Source organism: Dendrobates tinctorius, unplaced genomic scaffold, assembly GCF_039654945.1.
Source record: "Dendrobates tinctorius isolate UK_male_01 unplaced genomic scaffold, ASM3965494v1 ptg000309l, whole genome shotgun sequence".
Lineage (NCBI taxonomy): Eukaryota > Metazoa > Chordata > Amphibia > Anura > Dendrobatidae > Dendrobates > Dendrobates tinctorius.
The window spans coordinates 4,076,678-4,101,613 of record NW_027361976.1 but is presented as its reverse complement, the minus strand read 5'-3'; the positions used below and the strand labels follow the sequence as shown (position 1 = coordinate 4,101,613).

Sequence of the window (24,936 nt, the reverse complement as noted above, 5' to 3'; positions counted from 1 at the left end):
CCCTTTACTGCTATATACCAAACTGCTGTGTATGAAGTACCTGTACCTGGGCTGCCCCTATACCAAACTGCTGTATATGAAGTACCTGTACCTGGGCTGCCCCTATACCAAACTGCTTTGTATGAAGTACCTGTACCTGGACTGCCCCTTTACTGCCATATACCAAACTGCTGTGTATGAAGTACCTGTACCTGGGCTGCCCCTTTACTGCCATATACCATACTGCTGTGTATGAAGTACCTGTACCTGGGCTGCCCCTTTACTGCTATATACCAAACTGCTGTGTATGAGGAACCTGTACCTGGGCTGCCCCGTTACTGCCATATACCAAACTGCTGTGTATGAAGTACCTGTACCTGGGCTGCCCCTTTACTGTCATATACCAAACTGCTGTGTATGAAGTACCTGTACCTGGGCTGCCCCTTTACTGCCATATACCATACTGCTGTGTATGAAGTACCTGTACCTGGGCTGCCCCTTTACTGCCATATACCATACTGCTGTGTATGAAGTACCTGTACCTGGGCTGCCCCTTTACTGCTATATACCAAACTGCTGTGTATGAGGAACCTGTACCTGGGCTGCCCCGTTACTGCCATATACCAAACTGCTGTGTATGAAGTACCTGTACCTGGGCTGCCCCTTTACTGCCATATACCAAACTGCTGTGTATGAAGTACCTGTACCTTGGCTGCCCCTTTACTGCCATATACCAAACTGCTGTGTATGAAGTACCTGTACCTTGGCTGCCCCTTTACTGCCATATACCAAACTGCTGTGTATGAAGTACCTGAACCTGGGCTGCCCCTTTACTGCTATATACCAAACTGCTGTGTATGAAGTAACTGTACCTGGCTGCCCCGTTGCTGCCATATACCAAACTGCTGTGTATGAAGTATCTGTACCTGGGCTGCTCCTTTACTGCCATATACTATACTGCTGTGTATGAAGTACCTGTACCTGGCTGCCCCGTTGCTGCCATATACCAAACTGCTGTGTATGAGGAACCTGTACCTGGGCTGCCCCTTTACTGCAATATGCCACTTTAAGGCTATATAAAAATCGGCCGAATTTCATCCAGAAAATTCAGACAAATTTTTTTCACCCTTTTGTCATCTGTGTACAATCCATTTTGTTTTTTTACACATCGGCATTTTTCCAAAATTTACAAGACTAAATAGTTTCTTTTCTTAAATAATTGCAATGATGCCATAATGTGGCTGTGGATGGAACCTGGTTTTATTTATTTATTTTTAATATTTTTTTGCACATTCATAGACTTGAATGGAGGAGTCTCAGTAAGCCAAAAGGCAAAAACAGCGTGTGCTGTGATTTTATTTATTTTTTTACACACCAGATTTGGTCCATGAAAAAATAAAATGCTCATCTGCACAGTCCTATTAAATAACATTGGTCTGGGTGCTGTCTGTTTTTTTCACAGCCAGTACTCAAACCAAAAATACATCTGTGTGAACTTGGCCCGATACTGATTGATATAACACTATCCCTTTCTAATAACTATTAAAATAGGTGTTACATAAATATTCCTACACATTGTTCATGCCAAGAACTCTGGTTTGACAAATTGATACATTTTTGGCTCTTACCTATGTGCGGAGTGTCAGTATACCATAAACAGGATGCACAAATGAGTCTGAACGAGCAAACACTCATCTTGAGGCCGGGATCACACATGCGAGAAACTTGGACGAGTCTCGCATCTTAATACCCGGCACTGCCACCGGCACTTGGGTCGGAGCGTGCGGCTGCCTAGCAATAGATGCAGCCGCACTCTCCGGTCCTGAGTGCCGGTGGCAGTGCCGGGTATTAAGATGCGAGACTCGTCCGAATTTCTTGCATGTGTGATCCCTAAATCACTTATAGAATTGCCTCCATAATCAAAAAATAAATACCATAACTATTGATATAAATCACAATGTCCCACTGAAAAATTAAATCAGAATAAAGGACCAATTGGTATAAAAAGCTTATTTTTATTAACAACAAATTTTTAAAAATGTACAAATGGAGAGATGCACATATCAATGAAGGGACGTTATGAGCCCATTTTTTTTCCCATATATCAAACACCAAATGAATACACCATTATCAAAAATAGTAATAAGTATACAGTAGCTGCAAAAAACCCTTATTCTGTAAAAACATCCACAAAAAAGTGAAAAACTGTGCAATTTATTATAATAAATATCCATAAATTAGTACGATAAGGATTCTCATCAATGTGGGAGCTCTCAGGTCTATATTACCACTGTAAATTGCCAAAAACCGCAAGGAATCTGAACTATGGCGATGCCCATGAATGAATGTTAAACTGGGCCAATATACTAACCATCCTTATGGCAATGTCAATCTTTGTTAGCGGCATACAAGTCCGCTCTCAACATGAATCCATGCAACAGCATAATTGCAGTAATAATATAAAAATGAAACAAACAATATCAAAGAGCAAAACAGCCATTACCGATGATTGATAAGGAGTCTCCTCGGGCGTCCCCGACTTGTATGCCGCTAACAAAGATTGACATTGCCATAAGGATGGTTAGTATATTGGCCCAGTTTAACATTCATTCATGGGCATCGCCATAGTTCAGATTCCTTGCGGTTTTTGGCAATTTACAGTGGTAATATAGACCTGAGAGCTCCCACATTGATGAGAATCCTTATCGTACTAATTTATGGATATTTATTATAATAAATTGCACAGTTTTTCACTTTTTTGTGGATGTTTTTACAGAATAAGGGTTTTTTGCAGCTACTGTATACTTATTACTATTTTTGATAATGGTGTATTCATTTGGTGTTTGATATATGGGAAAAAAAATGGGCTCATAACGTCCCTTCATTGATATGTGCATCTCTCCATTTGTACATTTTTAAAAATTTGTTGTTAATAAAAATAAGCTGTTTATACCAATTGGTCCTTTATTCTGATTTAATTTTTCAGTGGGACATTGTGATTTATGTGTGATCCCTGCCTGAAACAAAGTATCTAGAATTGTCCTAGAGTGGAGGGAGCCTATGTTTGGCAATGAGCTGACAAACACCTTCAGGTTTCTTGTACTGTACATGGCATTTATTGCACTTTCTGTGGGTGACTGTCATCAATGAGGAAGCAGCAATCTTCCGTTCTGCTATGCAGTATGCTCGTGTACCTCCGGTAGCAGGTGACGTCTCATATCTACTTATTACTACCACATTCAAGCTTGGTAAAGGCCCTTTCAGGCTTTGTTCCCAGGATAAGTATTTGGACAGTTTTCGATGTTGCACATTTTCTGCACCTATTATGAAAATTAGGTACATGCATTTTTCATTGCGTTTTTGACTCTGCATTTTTGCTCTCCTTTTGGGGTGTCCTGTTTTAAATGAAGCTGCTTTGTTTTGATACTTACTGGTATTGGTGTTTGCAAAACTTTGATACAGTCATGTGCCGATTACCAATTTGATGTGTTTCCACAGCAGAAACTCACTAAAAACGCATGTGCATTTTTTTTTTTTTTTAGCCTGAGCATTTTTTGCATCTGATGCAAGTCTATGGAGAAAATCCGCACGAAAAACTCAGTGTAGCCGCAAGAGAAATTTCCAGGTCCGTTTATGCTGAGTAACTAAAAAGCACAGTTGGGATATAAATCCCATCCACTTTGCAGGAACTGTAAGGAAATACACAGCCTAAGGCCGGGATCACACATGCGAAGAATACGGCCGAGTCTCGCATGTTAATACCCGGCACTCGGGAGCAGAGCATGCGGCCGCATAGCAATACATGGAGCTGCACGCTCCGATCCTGAGTGCCGGCGGCAGTGCCGGGTATTAACATGCGAGACTCCGCCGTATTCCTCGCATGTGTGATCCCGGCTTAAGGGCTCGTGCACACAACTCGTTATCTCGGACGAGTGCTATCCATGGTTTTCATCATGTACCCATGAAATTCTATGGCACGGTTAACATGTCCAAAAAGGTCAGACATGTTCAATTTTTTTTTTTTTATTCACATATCGGATAGCACTTGGCCATGCAAGTTTATGGGACCATGAAAAACATTGGAAACGCTTTTGGATGACACCCGATTTTCATGGACTGACATAAAAACTCTCATTTGACATTGACTTTGCCTGGTTTCTGATCAGACAAGGTATGGTTACATAACATTATACAAAGCAGGCACTGTACGCTGTTAGAGGGGTTATCTGGTTTGGAAAACCCCGGCTCGATTGCAGTCTCCACTAATAAAATGATTTTTGGATGTAGTTGTTGCTGGGATTCCTTGGAATCAGGTGTTGTATAATAGTTAGTTTTCTCATTACAATGAGTCCATTGTTTTCAGTGAACAATGTCGGCATTTAGATAAGGAACGTTGATCAGGGGACCCCCTATATTAGATCACTCAGACAACCCTATATATAACCTACATGTAATTGGTGAAAGAATGCACTTGAATCAGTTTTGAAAACCTGTTACTATTCTTAATATCCTTACAATATTACGGATCCTCAGACGCCTGGTGTTCTGTGGAGCTTTTGTGTCCTCTGACTTTATGGGTTCCACTTATTAGTAGTGAAGTGTCATGTTCTGGAGCTGGCACACATTTGGTGGCCTCGGTGGTGCTCCACATGCTCTTTGTAAGAAGCCTGACCGGTTTGTTCCTTGGAAGTGTAGCTATGTGGAGAAAGTGGGTCAGGAGAGCAGAGTTGCATAACCATGAAGAATATACTGTCTGCCAGTTCTCCCGCCCTCCTCCCTCTTCTATGCTTGCATAACTAGTGAGGTAACAAAGAACTGGGTCAAACATTTGCAACCTTTTTCCAACAATAACTGTAATTTAACTGGATCGCTGAATTATTGCGTGCCTCTTATGCAATGAAATGATCAAAATGTGCTTACATTTTTGTAAATCGGAGCTCGCAAAATGACTGATCTTCTGTGGAAACAGAGCAGACAATGCAGCTCGTAGGTAACCACATGCATAGGATTTGTTTGCAGCCGAGTAATGCACTCTATAATGATCTCTTAATAGATGGATTGCTACATGCGAAGCAATCGAAAGCCAATCATCATCATATAATACAGTGATGCAATGGTTTCATCTTGGCAAGTCACTTTTTTTTTCAATAATCTATGGAACTGCTGTGGTTCTTTTATAGTAGTATTTTCGTAAAGTAAATGGATATAACCAGGGTTCCCCACTGGTCCAGAGAATGGAGAAGCTGCGGCGCTCATTATTACTGTTCCATCTTCAGTATTTCAAGCCATCAGATCACTACGCTAAAGTGGTTGGCCACATGATCAGGAAATCATGTGTTTTACTAGCAATGTATGTACATTACCTTTTGGCTAATATTTGGAGAACAATCAGCAACCACAGAAAATATTGCATTATCATTTGAGGGTATGTCAATGGGGGTCTTGGTGCCGACCTCTGACAGGACCATAAAAAGCAATGGGCACAGAGACCGGTGTGGCCCACTCGATAAGTGGACTAATCCGATGCAAGGATTGCAGTCGCACCCAGTCTCGGGAGTATAGGGGCCCAAAAGTCCCTTTGGCACATATGACATGACCAGTACAATTAAAGCCCTGTGATAGTTGGTCTCCCTGTGGGAGATTTTGCAATGGATTCAACAAGCCACTGATTCTAGTACACCAGACACTGCCTAGAGGTCCCTGAGAGTAAATCTACTACAGAAAATGTCATTGACAGTATTGACCACTCACCAGATATTGACAAACTATCCTTAGGATAGGTGAACGATATCAGATCTTTGGGGTCCAATACTATTCCCTTTAGGCCGGGTTCACATAGGTGTACTTCACTTTCTGTATATGGATCGCAGTGCTTAATCTGCTGGAAACCTGACCTAAACTTACAGCCTTAGGCCTCATTCACACATCTATGTTTAAAAACGTACGTGAAAATATGCTAGTGGTGTTTATCAGAGTGTCATCAATGTGTCCGTGTTTACCCTCAGTGTGTCCATGTTTATCATCAGTGTGGCCTTTTCTCCCCCGTCAGTGTGGCCGTGTTTACCATCAGTGTGGCCTTTTCTCCCATCAGTGTGGCCGTGTTTACCATCAGTGTGGCCCTTTCTCCCATCAGTGTGGCCGTGTTTACCATCAGTGTGGCCTTTTCTCCCATCAGTGTGTCCGTCCTTACCATCAGTGTGGCCGTTTCTGCCATCAGTGTGGCCGTCTCTGTCATCAGTAGAGTTGAGCGACTTTTGCTTTTTTAGGGTCGCGTTTCGTTTCGTGAAACCCGACTTTTCCAAAAGTCGGGTCGAGCAAGATCGTCCGATTATAGGGAAAAGTCGGGGTCGTCCCGAAACACGAAACCCGATGTAAGTCAATGGGGAATAAAAGTCGGCAGTGAGAGGAGGACAGGAAACACACCTACAGTGCCCATTTGAATGCCAAAAGCATCAATTCTTCTTACTTAAGCTTGTCAACCTTAATTAACTTCATAATACAAGTTACGCACTGAAAAATGGGGGTTATTTGGCTAAATTTGTGGGGGGGGAGGGCTGGCTGCAGGTTTTCATGTGCCCTGGGCGAAAGAGCGCCCCTTTAACACATACCACAACTCATCATGCTATGATACGGCAGAGAAATAGCGGTATAGTACAATGAAAAATACCTCACTTTTTACATCTCATGACGAGGCCCATCTATTTCTCCATACAAAATCATTGGTCCCATATAATGTTTGAAACAGTATATGATGAGCTCCACATAATGCTACAGTATATGTTGGTCCCCATGGATGAAGCTCCACTGTCTTATGGGCCCAAATAATGCTCCAAACATAATGGGCCCCATTTCTAATGCTCTAGTGTATAATGGGCCCTGTAAATGCTGCTCCAGTGTCTGATGTCCACCTTTGGAATGTTCCAGTGTATGGTGGGCCCCATCTATCATTCTCCAGAGTATAGTGCTCCCCAAAAATTGCTGTCCCAACATAGAAAACAATCAAATAAGTCTCCTCGCTAGGGAATCCCTGTACTTGTCTGGACAGGTGCTGTAGCTTGCTTAACAGCTCGCCAGCCGTTCTCACGCCCAGTATGGATTGCACGTGATTGCACAAAGGTTAGAAAGGGTACCGTATCCCTGGATAACATGTATGGATAGCGTACACATTCAAAATATATGTCTATACAGCATGAGGCAGGCTCAGACGGTGTTAGGCCCAGTATGGATTGCAAGTCATTGCACAAAGGTTAGAAGGGGTACCGTATCCCCGGATAATATGTATGGATAGCGTACACATTCAAAATATATGTCTATACAGCATGAGGCAGGCTCAGACGGTGTTAGGCCCAGTATGGATTGCACGTCATTGCACAAAGGTTAGAAGGGGTACCGTATCCCCGGATAACATGTATGGATAGCGTACACATTCAAAATATATGTCTATACAGCATGAGGCAGGCTCAGACGGTGTTAGGCCCAGTATGGATTGCACGTCATTGCACAAAGGTTAGAAGGGGTACTGTATCCCCGGATAACATGTATGGATAGCGTACACATTCAAAATATATGTCTATACAGCATGAGGCAGACTAAGACGGTGTTAGGCCCAGTATGGATTGCACGTCATTGCACAAAGGTTAGAAGGGGTACCGTATCCCCGGATAACATGTATGGATAGCGTACACATTCAAAATATATGTCTATACAGCATGAGGCAGGCTCAGACGGTGTTAGGCCCAGTATGGATTGCACGTCATTGCACAAAGGTTAGAAGGGGTACCGTATCCCCGGATAACATGTATGGATAGCGTACACATTCAAAATATATGTCTATACAGCATGAGGCACGCTCAGACGGTGTTAGGCCCAGTATGGATTGCACGTCATTGCACAAAGGTTAGAAGGGGTACCGTATCCCCGGATAACATGTATGGATAGCGTACACATTCAAAATATATGTCTATACAGCATGAGGCAGGCTCAGACGGTGTTAGGCCCAGTATGGATTGCACGTCATTGCACAAAGGTTAGAAGGGGTACCGTATCCCCGGATAACATGTATGGATAGCGTACACATTCAAAATATATGTCTATACAGCATGAGGCAGGCTCAGACGGTGTTAGGCCCAGTAGGGATTGCACGTCATTGCACAAAGGTTAGAAAGGGTACCGTATCCCCGGATAACATGTATGGATAGCGTACACATTCAAAATATATGTCTCAGGAGGCAGGCTCAGACGGTGTCAGGCACAGTATGGATTTGACGGCCCAGATTACACAGCGGAGGAGCAGGGAGAGGTAAAGATTGCAAATGCTGGGGCCCTGGCCAAGCAAGGGGGGCCCACTCGTGGGCGTCGGTACTGGCACTGGGCCCCTCATAGTACAGCGCTGTGTCTGACGGCGGGTGTGCACCACCACCGTCAGAGACACTTGATTGCACTATGAGGGACCCTGTGCCAGTGCCCGCGCCCAAGAGTCGGCCTACCCACCTGTAAAGGGCAACGGCACTCGCACGGTGTCGTGCGCTAGGTGGTGACCCCGGCCATGGGGGGGGAGGCAGCACAGTTAGGGAGTTTTAGAAAGTGGCATATGTTGATGTTGGACATTCAACTGATGCAAAAGGCAAAATAGGTGAAGTACCAGGAAGAGGTGGACCAAAGCAAGCCATTTTTCTGTCACCCTATGTGTCATCAGGGGAAGGTGGGACAAAATCCTTGGAAACCCATGCGTGGTTCATTTTAATGAAGGTTAGATCATCCACATTTTGGGTTGACAGACGGGTCCTTTTTTCTGTCAGGATTGATCCAGCTGCACTGAAGACTCTTTCCGATAGCACACTTGCAGCTGGGCAAGCGAGCTCCTGTAAGGCATATTGGGCCAATTCAGGCCAGGTGTCCAGTTTAGCGGCCCAATAGTCAAAGGGGAATGACCTGTGTGGGAGAACATCGATATGGGAGGAAAAGTAGTTTGTAACCATAGTTGACAACTGCTGTCTCCTGTCACTTTCCATCGATGCAGTATTACCAGTTGTGTGAGCGGTATTTGAAAAATCAGTCCACAACATTGTCATGAAACCCCTGTCTCCAACGCCACTTCTGCTGTGTGCACCACGAACACCTCTGCCAAGCTGCCCCCGGCCCGTACGGCTCGTGTGAGAACCATCACCGCTGCTGTGTGCTGGGAATGCCTCAAGCAACCGATTTACCAGAGTTGCTTGTTTATTAGCCAATATTAGGTCAAGGTTCTCCTGTGGCATGATGTTTTGTAATTTGCCTTTATAGCGTGGATCCAGGATGCTGGCCAACCAGTAGTCGTCATCGTTCATCATTTTGGCAATGCGGGGGTCCCTTTTTAGGATCCGCAAGGCATAATCTGACATGTGGGCCAATGTTCCCGGTGTCAATGATGCACTGCGAGTGCTGGGTGGAGGAGCACTTTCTGGCAAATCCACATCCCTCCAGTCACGCACAAACCCTGTACCAGACCTTGCCACGCCAACATTTTCACTTGCCCCACGAGATGCATCCTCCTCCCCTAAGTAATCATCCCCATCATCCTCCTCCTCCTCCTCTTCTTCCTCCACCTCGTCCAGGAGAGGTCCCTGAGCAGACAATGGCTGAATGTCATCAAGGATTCCCTCCTCCTCTTCCTCCTCATCAACATTGGCTGCAGACGCCTGCTCCTTAAGGTGCGTCAAAGTTTGCATGAGCAGACGCATAAGTGGGATGCTCATGCTTAGGATGGCGTCGTCTGCGCTTACCAGCCGTGTGCATTCCTCAAAACACTGAAGGACTTTACAAAGGCCTTTCAGCTTCGACCACTGCACGCCTGTCAACTCCATGTCTGCTCTCAAAGTGCCTGGCCGTGTATCCTCCCACAAATGCATTATGGCCTGCCTCTGCTCGCACAGCCGCTCCACCATGTGCAGGGTGGAGTTCCACCTTGTTGCAATGTCGATAATGAGGCGGTGGTTGGGAAGGTGGAGCAATCGCTGCAGCTTCTGCATACGAACGGAGTGTACAGGCGACCGGCGGATGTGCGCGCACAGTCTTCGCACCTTCTGGAGCAGGGCTGTTAACTCCGGATAATTTTTGAGGAAGCACTGCACCACCAGGTTCAAGGTGTGAGCCAAGCAAGGTATGTGGCTGAGTTTTGAAATGGCTATGGCTGCCACAAAATTACGGCCGTTATCACTAACTACCTTGCCTGCCTCAAGATGTACACTGCCCAGCCATGACTCAGTTTGTCGCTTCAAGTAATCGGCCAGCACCTCGGCGGTGTGTCTGTCGCCCAAACACATCATCTGCAACACAGCCTGCTGACGCTTTCCACTAGCTGCTCGATAGGGGGACACATCGTGTGCAACAGTGGCAGCTGCAGATGGAGTGCTCGTACGACTGCGCTCTGTGGACGAGCTGTCGCTTCTGGAGGAGGAGGAGGAGGAGGGTCGAACGCCTACAGCCAACTGTTTCCTATACCGTGGGCTAGGCAGCACTGTCCCACCACCGCTGTCCCCTGTGGACCCTGCATCCACCACATTAACCCAGTGCGCAGTGATGGACACGTAACGGCCCTGACCATGCCGACTGGACCATGCATCAGTTGTGAGGTGCACCTTTCCGCTCACTGACTGCTTGAGTGCATGGACAATGCGGTCTTTCACATGATGGTGGAGGGCTGGGATGGCTTTGCGAGAGAAGAAGTGGCGACTGGGTAGGTCATAGTGTGGTACTGCATAGGCCATGAGTTCGCGGAAAGCTGTGCTTTCCACCAACCGAAAGGGCATCATCTCAAACGAGATTAGTTTGGCAATGTGGGCGTTCAAACCCAGTGTACGCGGATGAGAGACTGAGTACTTTCTTGACCTACTCATAGTGTCTGGGAGGGTGAGCTGGACTTGAGAGCTGCATATGGTGGAAGTAGCGGTGGACAGGGCGGACTGAGAGAGGGTTGATGATGGTGATGGAGTTGGTGTTCTTTCTGATGGCCTAGAATCAGTCTTTCGTTGATATAACAGTGGGATTCCCTGACTGCTGTGGCCTTGCAACGACACCTCAACATTTGCTGCTGTGCTAACCGGTGGGCTTACAGTGGGGGAAACAATGTAGCGTTGCTGACTACCTTCGTTGTGATCAGTTGCACATGTGGCACTTGAGGTTTGGTGTTGTGTCCACGCTTGCAAGTGCATGCTGGTTAAATGTCTAAGCATGCAACTGGTATTCAAATTTTTCAGATTTTTCCCTCGGCTAAAGGTCTTTGCGCACTTCTTACAGATAACCTTGGCCTGATCATGAGGATTTTGTTCAAAAAAGTGCCACACTGCACTCTTCCTACTTTGGCAGACATTTTGCGGCCTAGCACGCTGTGATCTTTTGACCCTCTGGACAAGCTGTCCAGCAACTCTTTTGATGTTTGGAACCTGTCTTTGGAGTGCTCCGGGCCTGCCAGATAACAGCTGTTGCGATGTCGATGTCTGCTGTGGATGCTCCTCATCTGAGCTATTGGAAGCAGCACCCTCTTCCCCCAATGGATGTCAATCTGAGTCAACAACTGGGTCATCCATCACCTCCTCTTCTATGTCATGTGCACCTTTCTCTGTGTCACCGTGTATGGTGGTATAGTGTGCGGGAAGGGGCACCTGAGTCTCATCAGGGTCAAAATCTGGCTCTGTACACTGCGAGGACAATGTAGTGCTCTGAGTGAATGTACCAGCAGAATCATCCATCAGCGGCTGTGCATCAGTGCACTCCATGTCAGATTCATCTTGGCCTGGGTAATTCACCATTTGACTTGATAATCCAGGCATGGTATGTGAAAACAGCTCCATGGAGTAATCAGTAGTATGGCCTGCGTCATCCTTCAATCTTGGTTGGGGTGAAGGACACAAGGAAAGGTGTGGTTCATGAACATGAGCCTCCAATGACGACTCAGTGCTTTTACTTTTTACAACTGAAGAAGAGGAGGCGATAGAGCTGGAGGCTGAGTCAGCAATGTAAGACAAAACTTTTTCCTGATGCTCTGCCTTTAAAAGCGGTTTGCCAACTCCTAGAAAACTAAGCGTTCGAGGCCTTATGTAGCCAGACGATGACGCAGGGTCAGCACCTCCTGCATTCGGTCCTATTTTGCTCTTGCCACTACCATCAGATCCACCACCAACACCATCATTACCAGCTGCCAACCCCCGCCCAATTCCACGGCCTCTTCCACCAGCCTTCCTCATTTTTGGTAGAAATGTAGACAAAATCCAACAAACTATATAGTAATGTAAAACAAGGTACAAGGTGTCTATAGGACAGGGGAGTTTTAGAATTTCTGCACACACTTGTGGACAGTGGACACTTGTGGATTGTGTGCGGCCCACTGATATCTGAGCGCTATGTGACACGCTCGATGGCACAGCTGCCTGTGACCAAAGTGACGAGAGGATAATGGAGATTTTGAATCTCTGCGTACACTTGTGGACAGTGGACACTTGTGGATTGTGTGCGGCCCACTGATATCTGAGCGCTATGTGACACGCTCGATGGCACAGCTGCCTGTGACCAAAGTGACGAGAGGATAATGGAGATTTTGAATCTCTGCGTACACTTTTGGACACTGGACACTTGTGGATTGTGTGCGGCCCACTGATATCTGAGCGCTATGTGACACGCTCGATGGCACAGCTGCCTGTGACCAAAGTGACGAGAGGATAATGGAGATTTTGAATCTCTGCGTACACTTTTGGACACTGGACACTTGTGGATTGTGTGCGGCCCACTGATATCTGAGCGCTATGTGACACGCTCGATGGCACAGCTGCCTGTGACCAAAGTGACGAGAGGATAATGGAGATTTTGAATCTCTGCGTACACTTGTGGACAGTGGACACTTGTGGATTGTGTGCGGCCCACTGATATCTGAGCGCTATGTGACACGCTCGATGGCACAGCTGCCTGTGACCAAAGTGACGAGAGGATAATGGAGATTTTGAATCTCTGTGTACACTTTTGGACACTGGACACTTGTGGATTGTGTGCGGCCCACTGATATCTGAGCGCTATGTGACATGCTCGATGGCACAGCTGCCTGTGACCAAAGTGACGAGAGGATAAGGGAGATTGGATTGCTTTTAAAAAAGCAGTTTGCGGAGCAGTGGGTAAACAGCAATGCCAGCGTGTCAGGAAGCCTTAAAAGGCAGCCCAACAACCAACACCACTGATACACCACAATATAGCCTCCCCTTGCACTGCACACACAGTGACTTGTGTGTTGTGCAGGCCAAATCGCTAGCAGCAGAAGCAGTTTTTTTGTCTTCTTCCCTGCCTAACGCTCTCCCTACAGAATCAGCAGCAACCTCTCCCTATACTAAGATCGGCAGAAGTAAGATGGCGGTCGGCGTGCACGCCCTTTTATACCCCCTGTGACGCCCACCAAAGCAAGCCAATCACTTGCATGCCCTTCTGAAAGATGGTGGTGACCCGTGCCTATGTCATCACGTTGCCCACAGTGTCCGTGGATCCTGATTGGCTGAAAAAGAGCGCAAAACAAACTTTTGAAACGCGACTTTGGCGCGTAAGTCGCCGACCTCGTGGCCGACCTCATCCTAGGGTCGGGTTTCGTTTCATGAAACCCGACTTTGCCAAAAGTCGGCGACTTTTGAATTTTTTCGACCCGTTTCGCTCAACTCTAGTCATCAGTTTAACATCAATGTGGCTGTTTTTACCATCAGTGTGTCAATATTTACTATCAGTATGTCTGATTTTACCATCAGTGTGGCCGTGTTTACCATCAGTGTGGCCGTTTCTTCCATCAGTTTACCATCAGTGTGGCCGTTTCTTCCATCAGTTTAACATCAGTGTGTCAATATTTACCATCAGTATGTCTGGTTTTACCATCAGTGTGACCGTGTTTACCATCAGTGTGGTCGTTTCTCCCATCAGTTTACCATCAGTGTGGCTGTTTTTACCCTCAGTGTCTCCTTGTTTACCATCAGTATGTCCGTTTTTACCATCGGTGTCTCCGTTTTTACCATCAGTGTGTCCGTTTTTACCATCAGTGTTTTTCACAGATGAGTAAAGAAATAAATGACAAAGCTTCTCCCATACTTTACAATGCTAACCACTGACGGCACACCAATTCCTTCCCATGTGCTTTACGTGTTTTTCACTGCTACCTAGACTTATAGTGGCCCTCGTCATCCATTCTCTCGAAAAAATACGGACAAAATGAAAACGTATGTTATATTTTGGTTTATTGGAATGTGAGGCATTGAAATCAGTTCCCTCAAAAGGCTTTAATACAGAGGTGATCTAATTTGCAGGGTAGATTGGTGTTGGTGTGCTATAGACCCTAAATCGTGCCTATATTATGGTTTTAAAAAGAGAGGGTAGTTTTATCATGATATTCCGCACATTGCCCTTCTGTGCTCCCTGCAGCTACAGAGACATTGATCTCCTCGCAGCTGATTGACCGGATCACGTTTTATAAAAAGTGAAATACTAGATAGTGAACTAGAAAATTAATAAAAAATGTTCTCCTAACATCCAAAGATCCAACAAAAGGCGACCTACACTTTAATCGCTTTGTATATTTAGTTGCTTCTGTTTACTTTACTATAAATAAATGGTGTCAGAATGACACGGGGAGCAGTGGGATGAACATGTTACTATTCTCTTCCATCCATTACGATCCAGATGCCTTAGCAACACACTTTGTTGACATCTCCTAGTGCGAAATGGCACTTTACAATCAGCTATTTTGGAGCCAGAGCTAATTTTGTATTGAAGTGATACATTTTAACACAGAAAGCTTCTATGTAACAGAAAATAATGTCAAAACAATTACCAACAGTATGAGAATGTCATAGCGAGTATTAATAGCTGCGCCTTCCCCACCTTATATAACGCTGCTTTGTAAGCTGCTCCCGTGTCTATTAGGAATATAGGTCAATATTACAATAATATGCAGTTTGCTTTTCAGCTGTACAACAATACATTGTAATGGTGACACCCAGACTTTCTTGCAATGATTTGATTCCATACATTGGTGTTTGACGAAACTCTTACCCCCACCAAAAACTTTTATCAATGGGGCTTTACATCCCCTAATAAACAATTTTGGGTGCTCAAAATGTTACATGGTCGCTGCTGTGTCAGGAAAGTGAGGTTCCTCTTGTAGCTATTAAACTGAATAATAACTAGGGATGAGCGAATAGCTTCGGATAGCTCCTTATCCGAATAGCTATAGCGCTTCCCGAATAGCTGCATTGGGAACCTGGATACCTGGAGCGCTCCTGATAATCAGCTGTTCGGCACCGCAGCTGCATGTGTCGAGGCTGTGTGACAGTCACAACACACAGGCTCTCCATGCACGTGTTGTGACTGTGAACACTGACTTACGTAAAAAGTTCTCACCAATGCATGCTTAAAAGATTTCTGATAACAAAGCTTCCTTTAGAGTAAAGGGAGGCTGAAATTTGAGGAAAGTCAGCATTGTAGACCGATCCTCTTCTCTGACCATAGTTACTAAGATACTCTACTAGTTCTGAGACACATTTCTCATGAAACAGATTCTATGAAGACCTATTTAATTTTATAAATTGCTCTGGACTTCTCTTCCCAAGTGACTACTCTGCTAGAACATATACTGTAATGGAAAAATGATAATTAGAACTTAATGAGCTTCCATCCCATTAACATCATTACTGACCTAACAACTTGATGTGCTTGGGTCTGTATATGAATTCTTCTGACCACCCGAGGGCAATTATTCTGGTTAACAGATTATTAAAATGAGCTAGAGAATTCTCAGCAATTAAACCATGATGGCCGTTCGTTTGTATCTTGTCCTACAGGTAAATCTTGCATTGTGAATTCGAAAATGGCTACAAGTTAGTTGAACAGGTTTGTTTTGTTGCTCTTTACAGGAAAAAAAAAAACATCAGCGAAAGTGGTCGTCATTTACCCAAAGTGCTAAATGTCCTGTTAGAGTTAGTCGCCCAGCAATTCTCAGTGCAGCCCAGGAGATTTTGACTAGCAATGGCTTTAAATGACCAGCAGGGTGGCTCAGTGGTTAGCACTGTTGCTTTGCAGTGCTGGGGTGGAGTCCTTGGTTCATGCTGGGGACCTGGGTTTATGCTGGGGTTCTGGGTTCAAATCCCACCAAGGATAACATCTGCAAGGAGTTTGCATGTTCTCCCCGTGTTTGCGTGGGTTTCCTCCCACATTCCAAACACATACTGATAGGGAATTTAGATTGTGAGCCCCCTCGGGGACAGTGATGATAATGTTTGTAAAGTGCTGTGGAATTTATGGTGCTATATAAGTGAGTACAATAAATAAATGACCGTATGAGCAATCCTGCTGGCAACTTTAATATAAAAATAGTAGTATTGGACTAAAGAGTTGGTAAAACAAAAACTGTTCAACTGGAAGTAACAGGTTAAAGGGAGTGTCTAATTTAGACAATCCCTATTTGTGTCCTCCAACAATATTCTTCCTGCTCGAACCCCCGGGCATAGACTGTTCTGTCCAGGGAAAAGTTGATGCCACCATAACTGAAATTACACGATGACCATTAAAATCAAAGGGAGTATGTAATGCATGGACATGCGGGATCTTCTAAAGTGTGGGATATTTTCAGTTGCTGCTCTCAACTGTAGATTATAGATGAGTCATGGAAAAGAAATGTACCCATTCCTCTAATAAAGGCTTAATCTCCTCTTGAGAATCTTCAGATCCTACCTTTAAGGCCGCTTTCACACTTCAGGCTTTCGGTATCCGGCATGGTGCGGCGAAAAACCGGACTGCCGGATCCGGCGCCTGTTGCGACAAAATCCGGCTTTTTCCCCGTGCTGTTTCATTGGTGCGGCATTGCGCCGGATGGCAATGCGGCACGTCCGTTTTTTTCCGGATCCGGAGGAAATAGCTGGTTCGGCGTCTGGAAAAAACGTTGCATGCAACGTTTTTTCCCAACGCCGGACCGGTTTTTCGCACTGCGCTTGCCCAGAAACCTTCTCTGCCAGGAATATATCCGGCAGAAAGAAGGATCCGGTGTCTGCGTATGCGGCCGGATGCGGCAGTCCGGTTTTTCTCCGCACCATGCCGGATACCGAAAGCCTGAAGTGTGAAAGCGGCCTAAGAGAATGGTGGAGATTCAGTCCCGTAAAAGCTTAAGATGGCAATCATATTTCAATTCACATTTTTCTCTAAGGCTAGTTTCACACTAGCGTTTATGAGCGCAGCGATGGCCTGCGCACGGCCGCCGCTAAGCCCCGCCCCTACCGCGCCCCCGCCGGTAGCTCCGCCCACTGGCGCATGACGCTGCATGCGCCCTGCGTCCCCTATCTTTATCACAGGGGGCGCCGGCCGTGCGCAGTATGCGTTTGGCGGCGCATGCGCCTTTTTGACGGTGCGCCGACGCAACCAAACTGCAGCACTGCGCACGGCCTGCGCCCCCTGTGATAAAGATAGGGGACGCAGGGCGCATGCAGCGTCATGCGCCGGTGGGCGGAGCTACCGGCGGGGCGCGTCAGGGGGCGGGGCTTAGCGGCGGCCATGCGCAGGCCGTCGCTGCGCTCATAAACGCTAGTGTGAAACTAGCCTTAGGCTTTAGAAAAAAAATGTTTTTCTACACGAGAAATGTTCTAAATTTCAGAATCCAAATTTTGTTCTGTTGAGCTCGCTTTTAGCCGGATGGGAGTCAACGGTTGAGCCGTACAAGAAATATTTCAGCATAAATAGAATGAGCCTCATGTAGAAAAAAACCCAAAAAAAATTTCCTTCTCATTAAATAAGCAGGCTTCATTAATTAAATACTGAAAAAAAGGAAGAATTCTGGTTTTTTCTATATACAGTATTTGACCTACCTTTCTATGTCTGATAATGCAGAAAGTCTAACAAAAAGGCACGTGTCCATTAACGCCAAATTGTGATGTTGCTTTTTTCTTACAGCTTCACTTGACCATTTACTGTATAGCAACCGTTCTATGATTCACCTCAATCTGAAGTCCTATGAACAGGCCCTGAACGATGCGGACATCGCTTGTAAGCTGCAGCCAAATTGGTTAAAAGTAAGTTTTTTGATCTTATAATTATTTGTCTATTACACTACAAGGGTAAATGGCAGAAAGAGAGAGAGAGCTCCATCCATCGCAATTTGTTATGTATTTATTTGGGAAAATATTGTAAGCATTTTGCATCTTCTCTGGATTAATATTATAAGTAGCTAAACAGAACTTGGGGCTAACATAGGATTTTTAAAGTGCAATTTCCAAATGTATTGGTGCCTTGAGACATGGAACAAGTCTCCTCCTTTTCCTTCCTGCGAGCCTTCGTCTTGTGTTCTGAGGCTAACACTCAATAATATATGGTGATTGTTACGTATTACAGAACCACTCAGCACCCAGAATATGTTGTGCAGTTATATGTATGTATAATAGGTTCCATGGGAGATGCATGTCCCTAATGCATCAGCCCACAGGCTGCGCCCCTGGGCAGAGGGGACACGATATTCTCCTTTTGTCCGCCCTCCCCCCACCTTTGTAATTCCCACAGTAAACATCGGCAGGCTCCGGCCACCTGCGGCTTTTGTAATGTATGTCTGGCCTGCCGCTTTTCTATTGGCCTACCCTCTGTATCTGTGTGATATATTCTGTGTCCTGTGAGTAAAGTGTTGTCAGACTGGAAATACGTGGAGAAGCAGTGATCTTTTATATGCGCCCATGTAACCAAGGAATTCCAGCCAGCGTCATTCATTCAGACTCCAGCCAACGCAGAGCGGACCTCCGAAAACACGGGGTGGTACTGAAAGAGGTACCCCAGCCTGGGTAGACCCCGTTACAGTGATATATAATAATTATACTCCTTATGGTGTCGGTCTGAGGAAGGATATGAGTATGTATCAGAAGTATAAAATGTCATAAAATGACACAAAATTTATTAAATATATCTATTTTATAAATAGGGGCATCTGAAAAAAGCACAAGCACTGGTAAACTTGGGAAAGACTGTTGATGCGTTAAAAGAATATCTTTACTGTCTCACACTTGATTCTGGGAATAATACAGCAAAATCAGAAGCGCAGAAGGTAATGTAATAATTCTCTTTCTAATGATGCCTGCACACATTGAATATGGCAGACTTGTCACCTTTCCAGACATGTCTGTTTTATTAAATGGAAGCTATGAGCAGGTTTTTACATGGAGAAGCATTTGTATGGCTGTAAATGTGTTTGTCCCCTAATAAAAAAAAGTACTATTTTTTTTTTCTATAGATATCATTCAATAGAAATCTAGTCTAGAATGATCAGACATGTTTCTGCACTGTCGGATACAGCCATAACACAGAACACAGCAGGGGACATTTATAAGATTATATCAGCACAGGAACATTTTATAATATCCAGTTGTGAAACTTCTTTTGAGTCTCACGAACAAATTGTAAAAAATTTGCAAAAAATAATGTTTAGAGTGTCAGGGAAGCCTAAGGCTAACTATATACATGAGACAGCTGTCAGCTATCTCTCTTGACCTTCCTATATACATGTACACTCGGCTCAGTAGAGCATCCATGTGTTTTCAACAGAAAAAGAGGGAAAAGTCACTGCTTGACACTTCGGTCTTCCTGAAAACTAAAAAAAATCGGTTTTGCAATTCAAACTTTTCGTTCCTTCTCTTCTCTAACATCATCTGTGTGGGAAGATTTAGGAGGTTCCATACACTCCAGATGGACGGTCAGTAAAATCAGCAGCTTTGGAGAAATTTCATATATGGTATACTGGGAAATGAACCAAGTCTCCAAACTGGAAATTCAGGAAAGAATGAAGTCATTTTTAAGATTTGCAGTAATCCAAAATTCCCAGTCATACTGAAGACATGTTGACCACATGTAAACCCAACAGATTAAGTTATTAAATTTGCTCCAAGTTCCAAAGAATTTTGTTGCCACATATCCACCAATATCTCATCTTCTAATCACAGGGAGTTTTGCAAGTTTTAATAAATAAGAGATATAACAGGAGTTTGCGCTCAAAACTTCTTGTATCAGAATGGGATCGCAAAAATAAGATTCAGATTTAGTTTGAAAAACTATAGTATTAAATGCTCATCAGTGGGCCCCATATGTTAGATAAATAAGAATAGTTAATAGATATACGTATAAATGTTAGCAAATAAATTTACAAGATTAGATAATAAATTGCCACCGAGATTATTCCCGGCCGGTGACAGCTTCTCCCTAAGGTCTCCTTCCAGCGGTCCGCGGTGTATCTTCTTCCTATAGTCTGCTGTGAGCCAGTCACGCTGTATGGTTACGCTGTACCAGAAGCAGGTACATGACCTGCATGACATCGAATGGCACGTGATACCGCAACACTGTAGTAGCATCGGAGAGTAGTGAGGACCAAATGACCTTCCCCAGGTACAGCACTCCTATTCACTAGTTTTTTTGTCGGAGACTGCCATTTCGTCTTATCTGAAGGATAACCTATCTATCCGACAGAGGGGACTTCCCCCCACTGCCTTAACACGTACTGTTCTTCTGGGAAGTTTTTACAGATTATGGTTTCAGCTTTTAAATGACTTTACATGTTTTTTTCCCGCTGATAGATAGGCAAAGCTGATTAGCAGAGACTTTATATCAGCGCTGTATGGAAGCGAAGCTTTGACAACATTAATCATTAATTAGCCACTTGGAACACTAACGGATTAATCTTGATGACAATTTATTATTATCTAATATTTTGTAAATGTATTTACTGACATTTATACTTATATCTATTGTCTATTCTTATTTATCTAACATATGGGGCCCACTGTTGAGTATTTAATACTATGGTTTTTTAAACTAAATCTGAATCTTATTTTTGCTATCCCATTCTGATACAAGAAGTTTTGAGCGCAGACTCCTCTTATATCTCTCATTATATTATCACTTACAATCGGGTGGCTGTTGTCTTTTGTTTTGCTGCTAAAACTCTTGTGCACTTTAACGCCAATTTATTAAGTTTTAATAAATGTATTGTTATTTTATCATATCCGCAGCTTTTGCTAAAGATGTTAAGTCCTGGACACAGTCAGGGAGACTTGCCTGAAATCCTGCAAATAGTGCCACATCCCACGAGGATAAAGGGAAGTCTTCCGAGTTCACTAAGCACCTCGGACTACAGCAGTAACACACAGAGATTGTATAGGGTGAGTAAGACGATCTGCTGTATTTTATCATGGGTCGGTGTCTTAAGAAATAACAATTACTAGATTTTCATTTTATTGTTACTGTTTATGACTCATAGTAGCACCGTGTGTAACACTGTACATTACTGATACAAAATTACTGGTGAAAGAGTTGAAAAATATTCAGGATTGAGAGTCCTCAGTAGTTGATACCTTTTAATGGCTAACTGAAAAGATGGTAATACATTGCAAGCTTTCGAGACTACTCAGGTCTCTTCATCAGGCTAGACTAATACAAAATCTGAAGTCACATATTTATGCACAATACAGCCTAGAAAAAATGCAATAGATCACTTGTTTTATCTATTGCATTTTTTCTAGGCTGTATTGTGCATAAATATGTGACTTCAGATTTTGTATTAGTCTAGCCTGATGAAGAGACCTGAGTAGTCTCGAAAGCTTGCAATGTATTACCATCTTTTCAGTTAGCCATTAAAAGGTATCAACTACTGAGGACTCTCAATCCTGAATATTTTTCTATCTACTGGCTAACACGGTACGAAGATATACATCTTTTCTGGTGAAAGAGTTGTAATCTTCTCCCATCATCTTCTGCTGTAGGACCATCTTGTCCAGGTTTCCTCACTCTTCTGCACCCAGTCTTCATCTTCAGCTTCTGTGTTTCCCATTTAGAGGCAGTGAGATCATTGTTATAGTCCAGGGGTTAGATGTCATCAGAATATTCTGTCAGACACTAGAATGGGATCAATGAACTGGGGGGGAAAACTGTATACGAAGGTTGTTCTGTCAGTCTCATAATTAAAAAGTCTGGCACTTTGCCATCAGCCCCGTGTTCTGTAAGAGAAAGTATGACTGTAATAACAATATGAGCCAGGAGATCCAGCTTGGGAGAAGCACTGATTCTCTTTAAAAAGATCAGCTCATTATGGAGTTTTAAAGGGTATGTGCACGCAATGTCTTTTTCAGGCGGATTCAGCTTGGAGCCCACCTAAAGTGCACTCAATAAACGTTAAGCATAATGAGCATATGCACTGCAGTGGCAAAATGACTTGCTGTGCAAATGTTCAGTCTTTTGTGACTTCTTTTAACCATGAAGCGGCTAAAAGAAGGGAACTGACCAATCTTCAGATGACTTCCACTTTGGCCGACACTATTTTATATATGAATATATATACTGCTCAAAAAAATAAAGAGAATACATCCTAGTACATTGTGTTGGTTAAGTATTCCCTTTATTTTTTTGAGCAGTATATATAATATACAGTGCCGGACTGGGGTGCCAAGGGCACCAGTAACATTGACTCTAGTGGCCCACTGTTCAGCTGCATGCAAATATCACAATAACCTCATTCACAAATGTACTGGTTTTCCTATATAATAACAATAAGCAGGGTAGTTTGTTAAATGAATGTTGAGATGATGACCTTGTCTGAACATAGTCAAACAAATGTATTGTGTCAACTACTTCTCATACAGGTGGAGTGGAGAACCCACCAGAGGATTCTCATGTCCTCCTGTAGATCAGTCCAAGCCTGAATATAAAATATATATATACACCGTGTATACTCGTGTATAAGCCAACCCCCCTAATTTTGAAAAAACAAAACAAAAAAAAAAACTGGGAAAACTTATTGACTCGAGTATAAGCCTAGGGTGGAAATTGCAGCAGCTACTGGTAAATTTCAAAAATAAAAAGATAACAATAAAAGTAAAATTAATTGAGACATTAGTAGGATAAATGTTTTTGAATAGCCATATTGAATCAGGAGCCCCATATAATGCTCCATACAGTTCATGATGGGCCCCATAAGATGCTCCATAAAAATGCACCCATATAATGCTATAATGCTGCACAAACGTTAATAATGGTCCCATTAGATGCTCCCTAGAATAATATGCCCCATATGCAGCTCCATTCACCTGTCCTGCGTCCACCGCTGCTGCTCACCGCTATCTGCCACGTCGTCTGTCAGTGACGTTCAGGCAGCAGAGGGCTCTGCCGTCTGAATGTCACTGACAGAGGACACATCAGACAGCAGCAAGCAGCGATGGAGCGGGGACAGGTGAATATAGCCTTTACTTAACCTGTCCTGGCGCGGTCTCTGCAGCTCCGTTCTCCCACTGTCTTCCTTCCTGCCTTCAGCGGTCATGTGGTACCTCTCATTAAACTCATGAATATGCGCATATTCATGAGTTTAATGAGCGGTACCATGTGACCTCTGAAGGAAGCAAGGGAGACCGTGGGACAAGCATGGGGCTGCAGAGACCGAGCCAGGAGGGGTAAGTATGACCTGACACCCCCGCTCCCCCTCCGACCCCCTGGCGTATATGACTCGAATATAAGCCGAGAGGGGGACTTTCAGCCCAAAAAAATGGGTTGAAAATCTCGGCTTATATTCGAGTATATACGGTATATATATTATATCTAATTATTTAAATATAGTATATATTAAAAAAAGTCATCGCAAAGATGTTAACTAAGGCGGCAAAGAAGAAGCTTCAGGAAAAACAATGCCATCATTTTCATGAAGTGTCTTTTGCTTCAAAAACTATACATGTTCACCGAGGTCTTAAATACGCCATGTGTACATTTTTCTTACAGAGTATTACATGGGAGAAAATTATGAAAATGAACTCTGTTTCAGAGCAAAAGAAATCTGAGAAAGATGGATACCCTGTATGTCAACGTCTGATAGTTTAATGATAGCCAGTTGCCTTAACATCATTGTACTCAGCCAACCAGACTCTGCTCTACATTGATGAGGGGGCAAACACCCCATCTGTAGATCAGTTTCTGGCTTGGCATTTATCCCTGGTCATGTTACAAGGCCTCTTAAAGGTTTGGACATTGACTCCTAGGATAGCCACCTCGTCTAGGTAATACTTACAAGACAACTCTATTGCAGAGCGAAAGAGACCAATTTGCATACTTTTCGCCTAGGGTGCATTGCCTGTAAGACTTGATACTGAGCTGGTCTCTTTAACGAGAGTCAGAAGTCTCCCCCTAATTATTATCATAATTGAAGTTTTACTTCAGCCACCAACATTTATTGCATGAGCCATGAGAGCAGTGTCTGACTGGGTTGGCAAAGGCCAACCAGTAACTTTGATTTTTGAGACTGTTCAGCTACATACAAAATTGACCTGACCTGACCCTAGTGCACAAATTTACTTTTGCTTCCATGTAATATTAATTTGGCTATCTTGTTTAATGAATGATTCGACTATACCTTTTTCTGCAAATTGTGAATCAAGTGTAATAGCACTACTCATTAGCACTCCTTGACAAGGGCCTACCGGAGGATTCTTTTGTTCTCTGTTGGCCAGTCCGAGCCTGCATGAGGGATTGGTTTCTCCTGTTCTCTTGATTGGTTACATTTACCAAAAATCCCATTATCTTCAGAAAGCAAGAAAACTAAAACACAATTTACCTTTCATGTGATTTAGGGTCATATGGAATATAAGAAATCCGTAATGTTTCCTGAAGAAGTAGACTCATGTGAATGTAAAAGCTCATGGAAGTTTAAGCAGAAATCTGAAAATAAAACAGATGTGGAGAACAAAAGGACCTCATCAGCAGAGACTCCTGTAAAACTGCCTCTGTCATGCAACACATTAAAGAGGAAGCTATCTTCAGATGATGCAAGTGAGGGAAGAATGCTGGAGGGGCCATGCAAGCTCCAGAAAAGAGGTGAGACCTTCAGGTTAGATCAGTTCTCATTTACAGGTGTATTTCTGCCTATGGATGTATCCAGCAGAAACATGTAAATGCATTTAACCTAGA

General features: G+C 43.9%; 1 protein-coding gene across 1 annotated transcript in view; it reads left to right on the top strand.

Moving 5' to 3' along the window:
* The window catches only part of LONRF3 (LON peptidase N-terminal domain and ring finger 3), a 43,549-nt gene that overhangs the window by 1,402 nt on the left and 17,211 nt on the right, over positions 1–24,936 (top strand). Inside the window, exons 2-5 of the mRNA XM_073560985.1 lie at positions 17,914–18,032; positions 18,926–19,048; positions 21,003–21,152; positions 24,600–24,843. Coding sequence (XP_073417086.1) covers positions 17,914–18,032; positions 18,926–19,048; positions 21,003–21,152; positions 24,600–24,843 — 636 coding nt within the window. The remainder of the gene's footprint in view (positions 1–17,913; positions 18,033–18,925; positions 19,049–21,002; positions 21,153–24,599; positions 24,844–24,936) is intronic.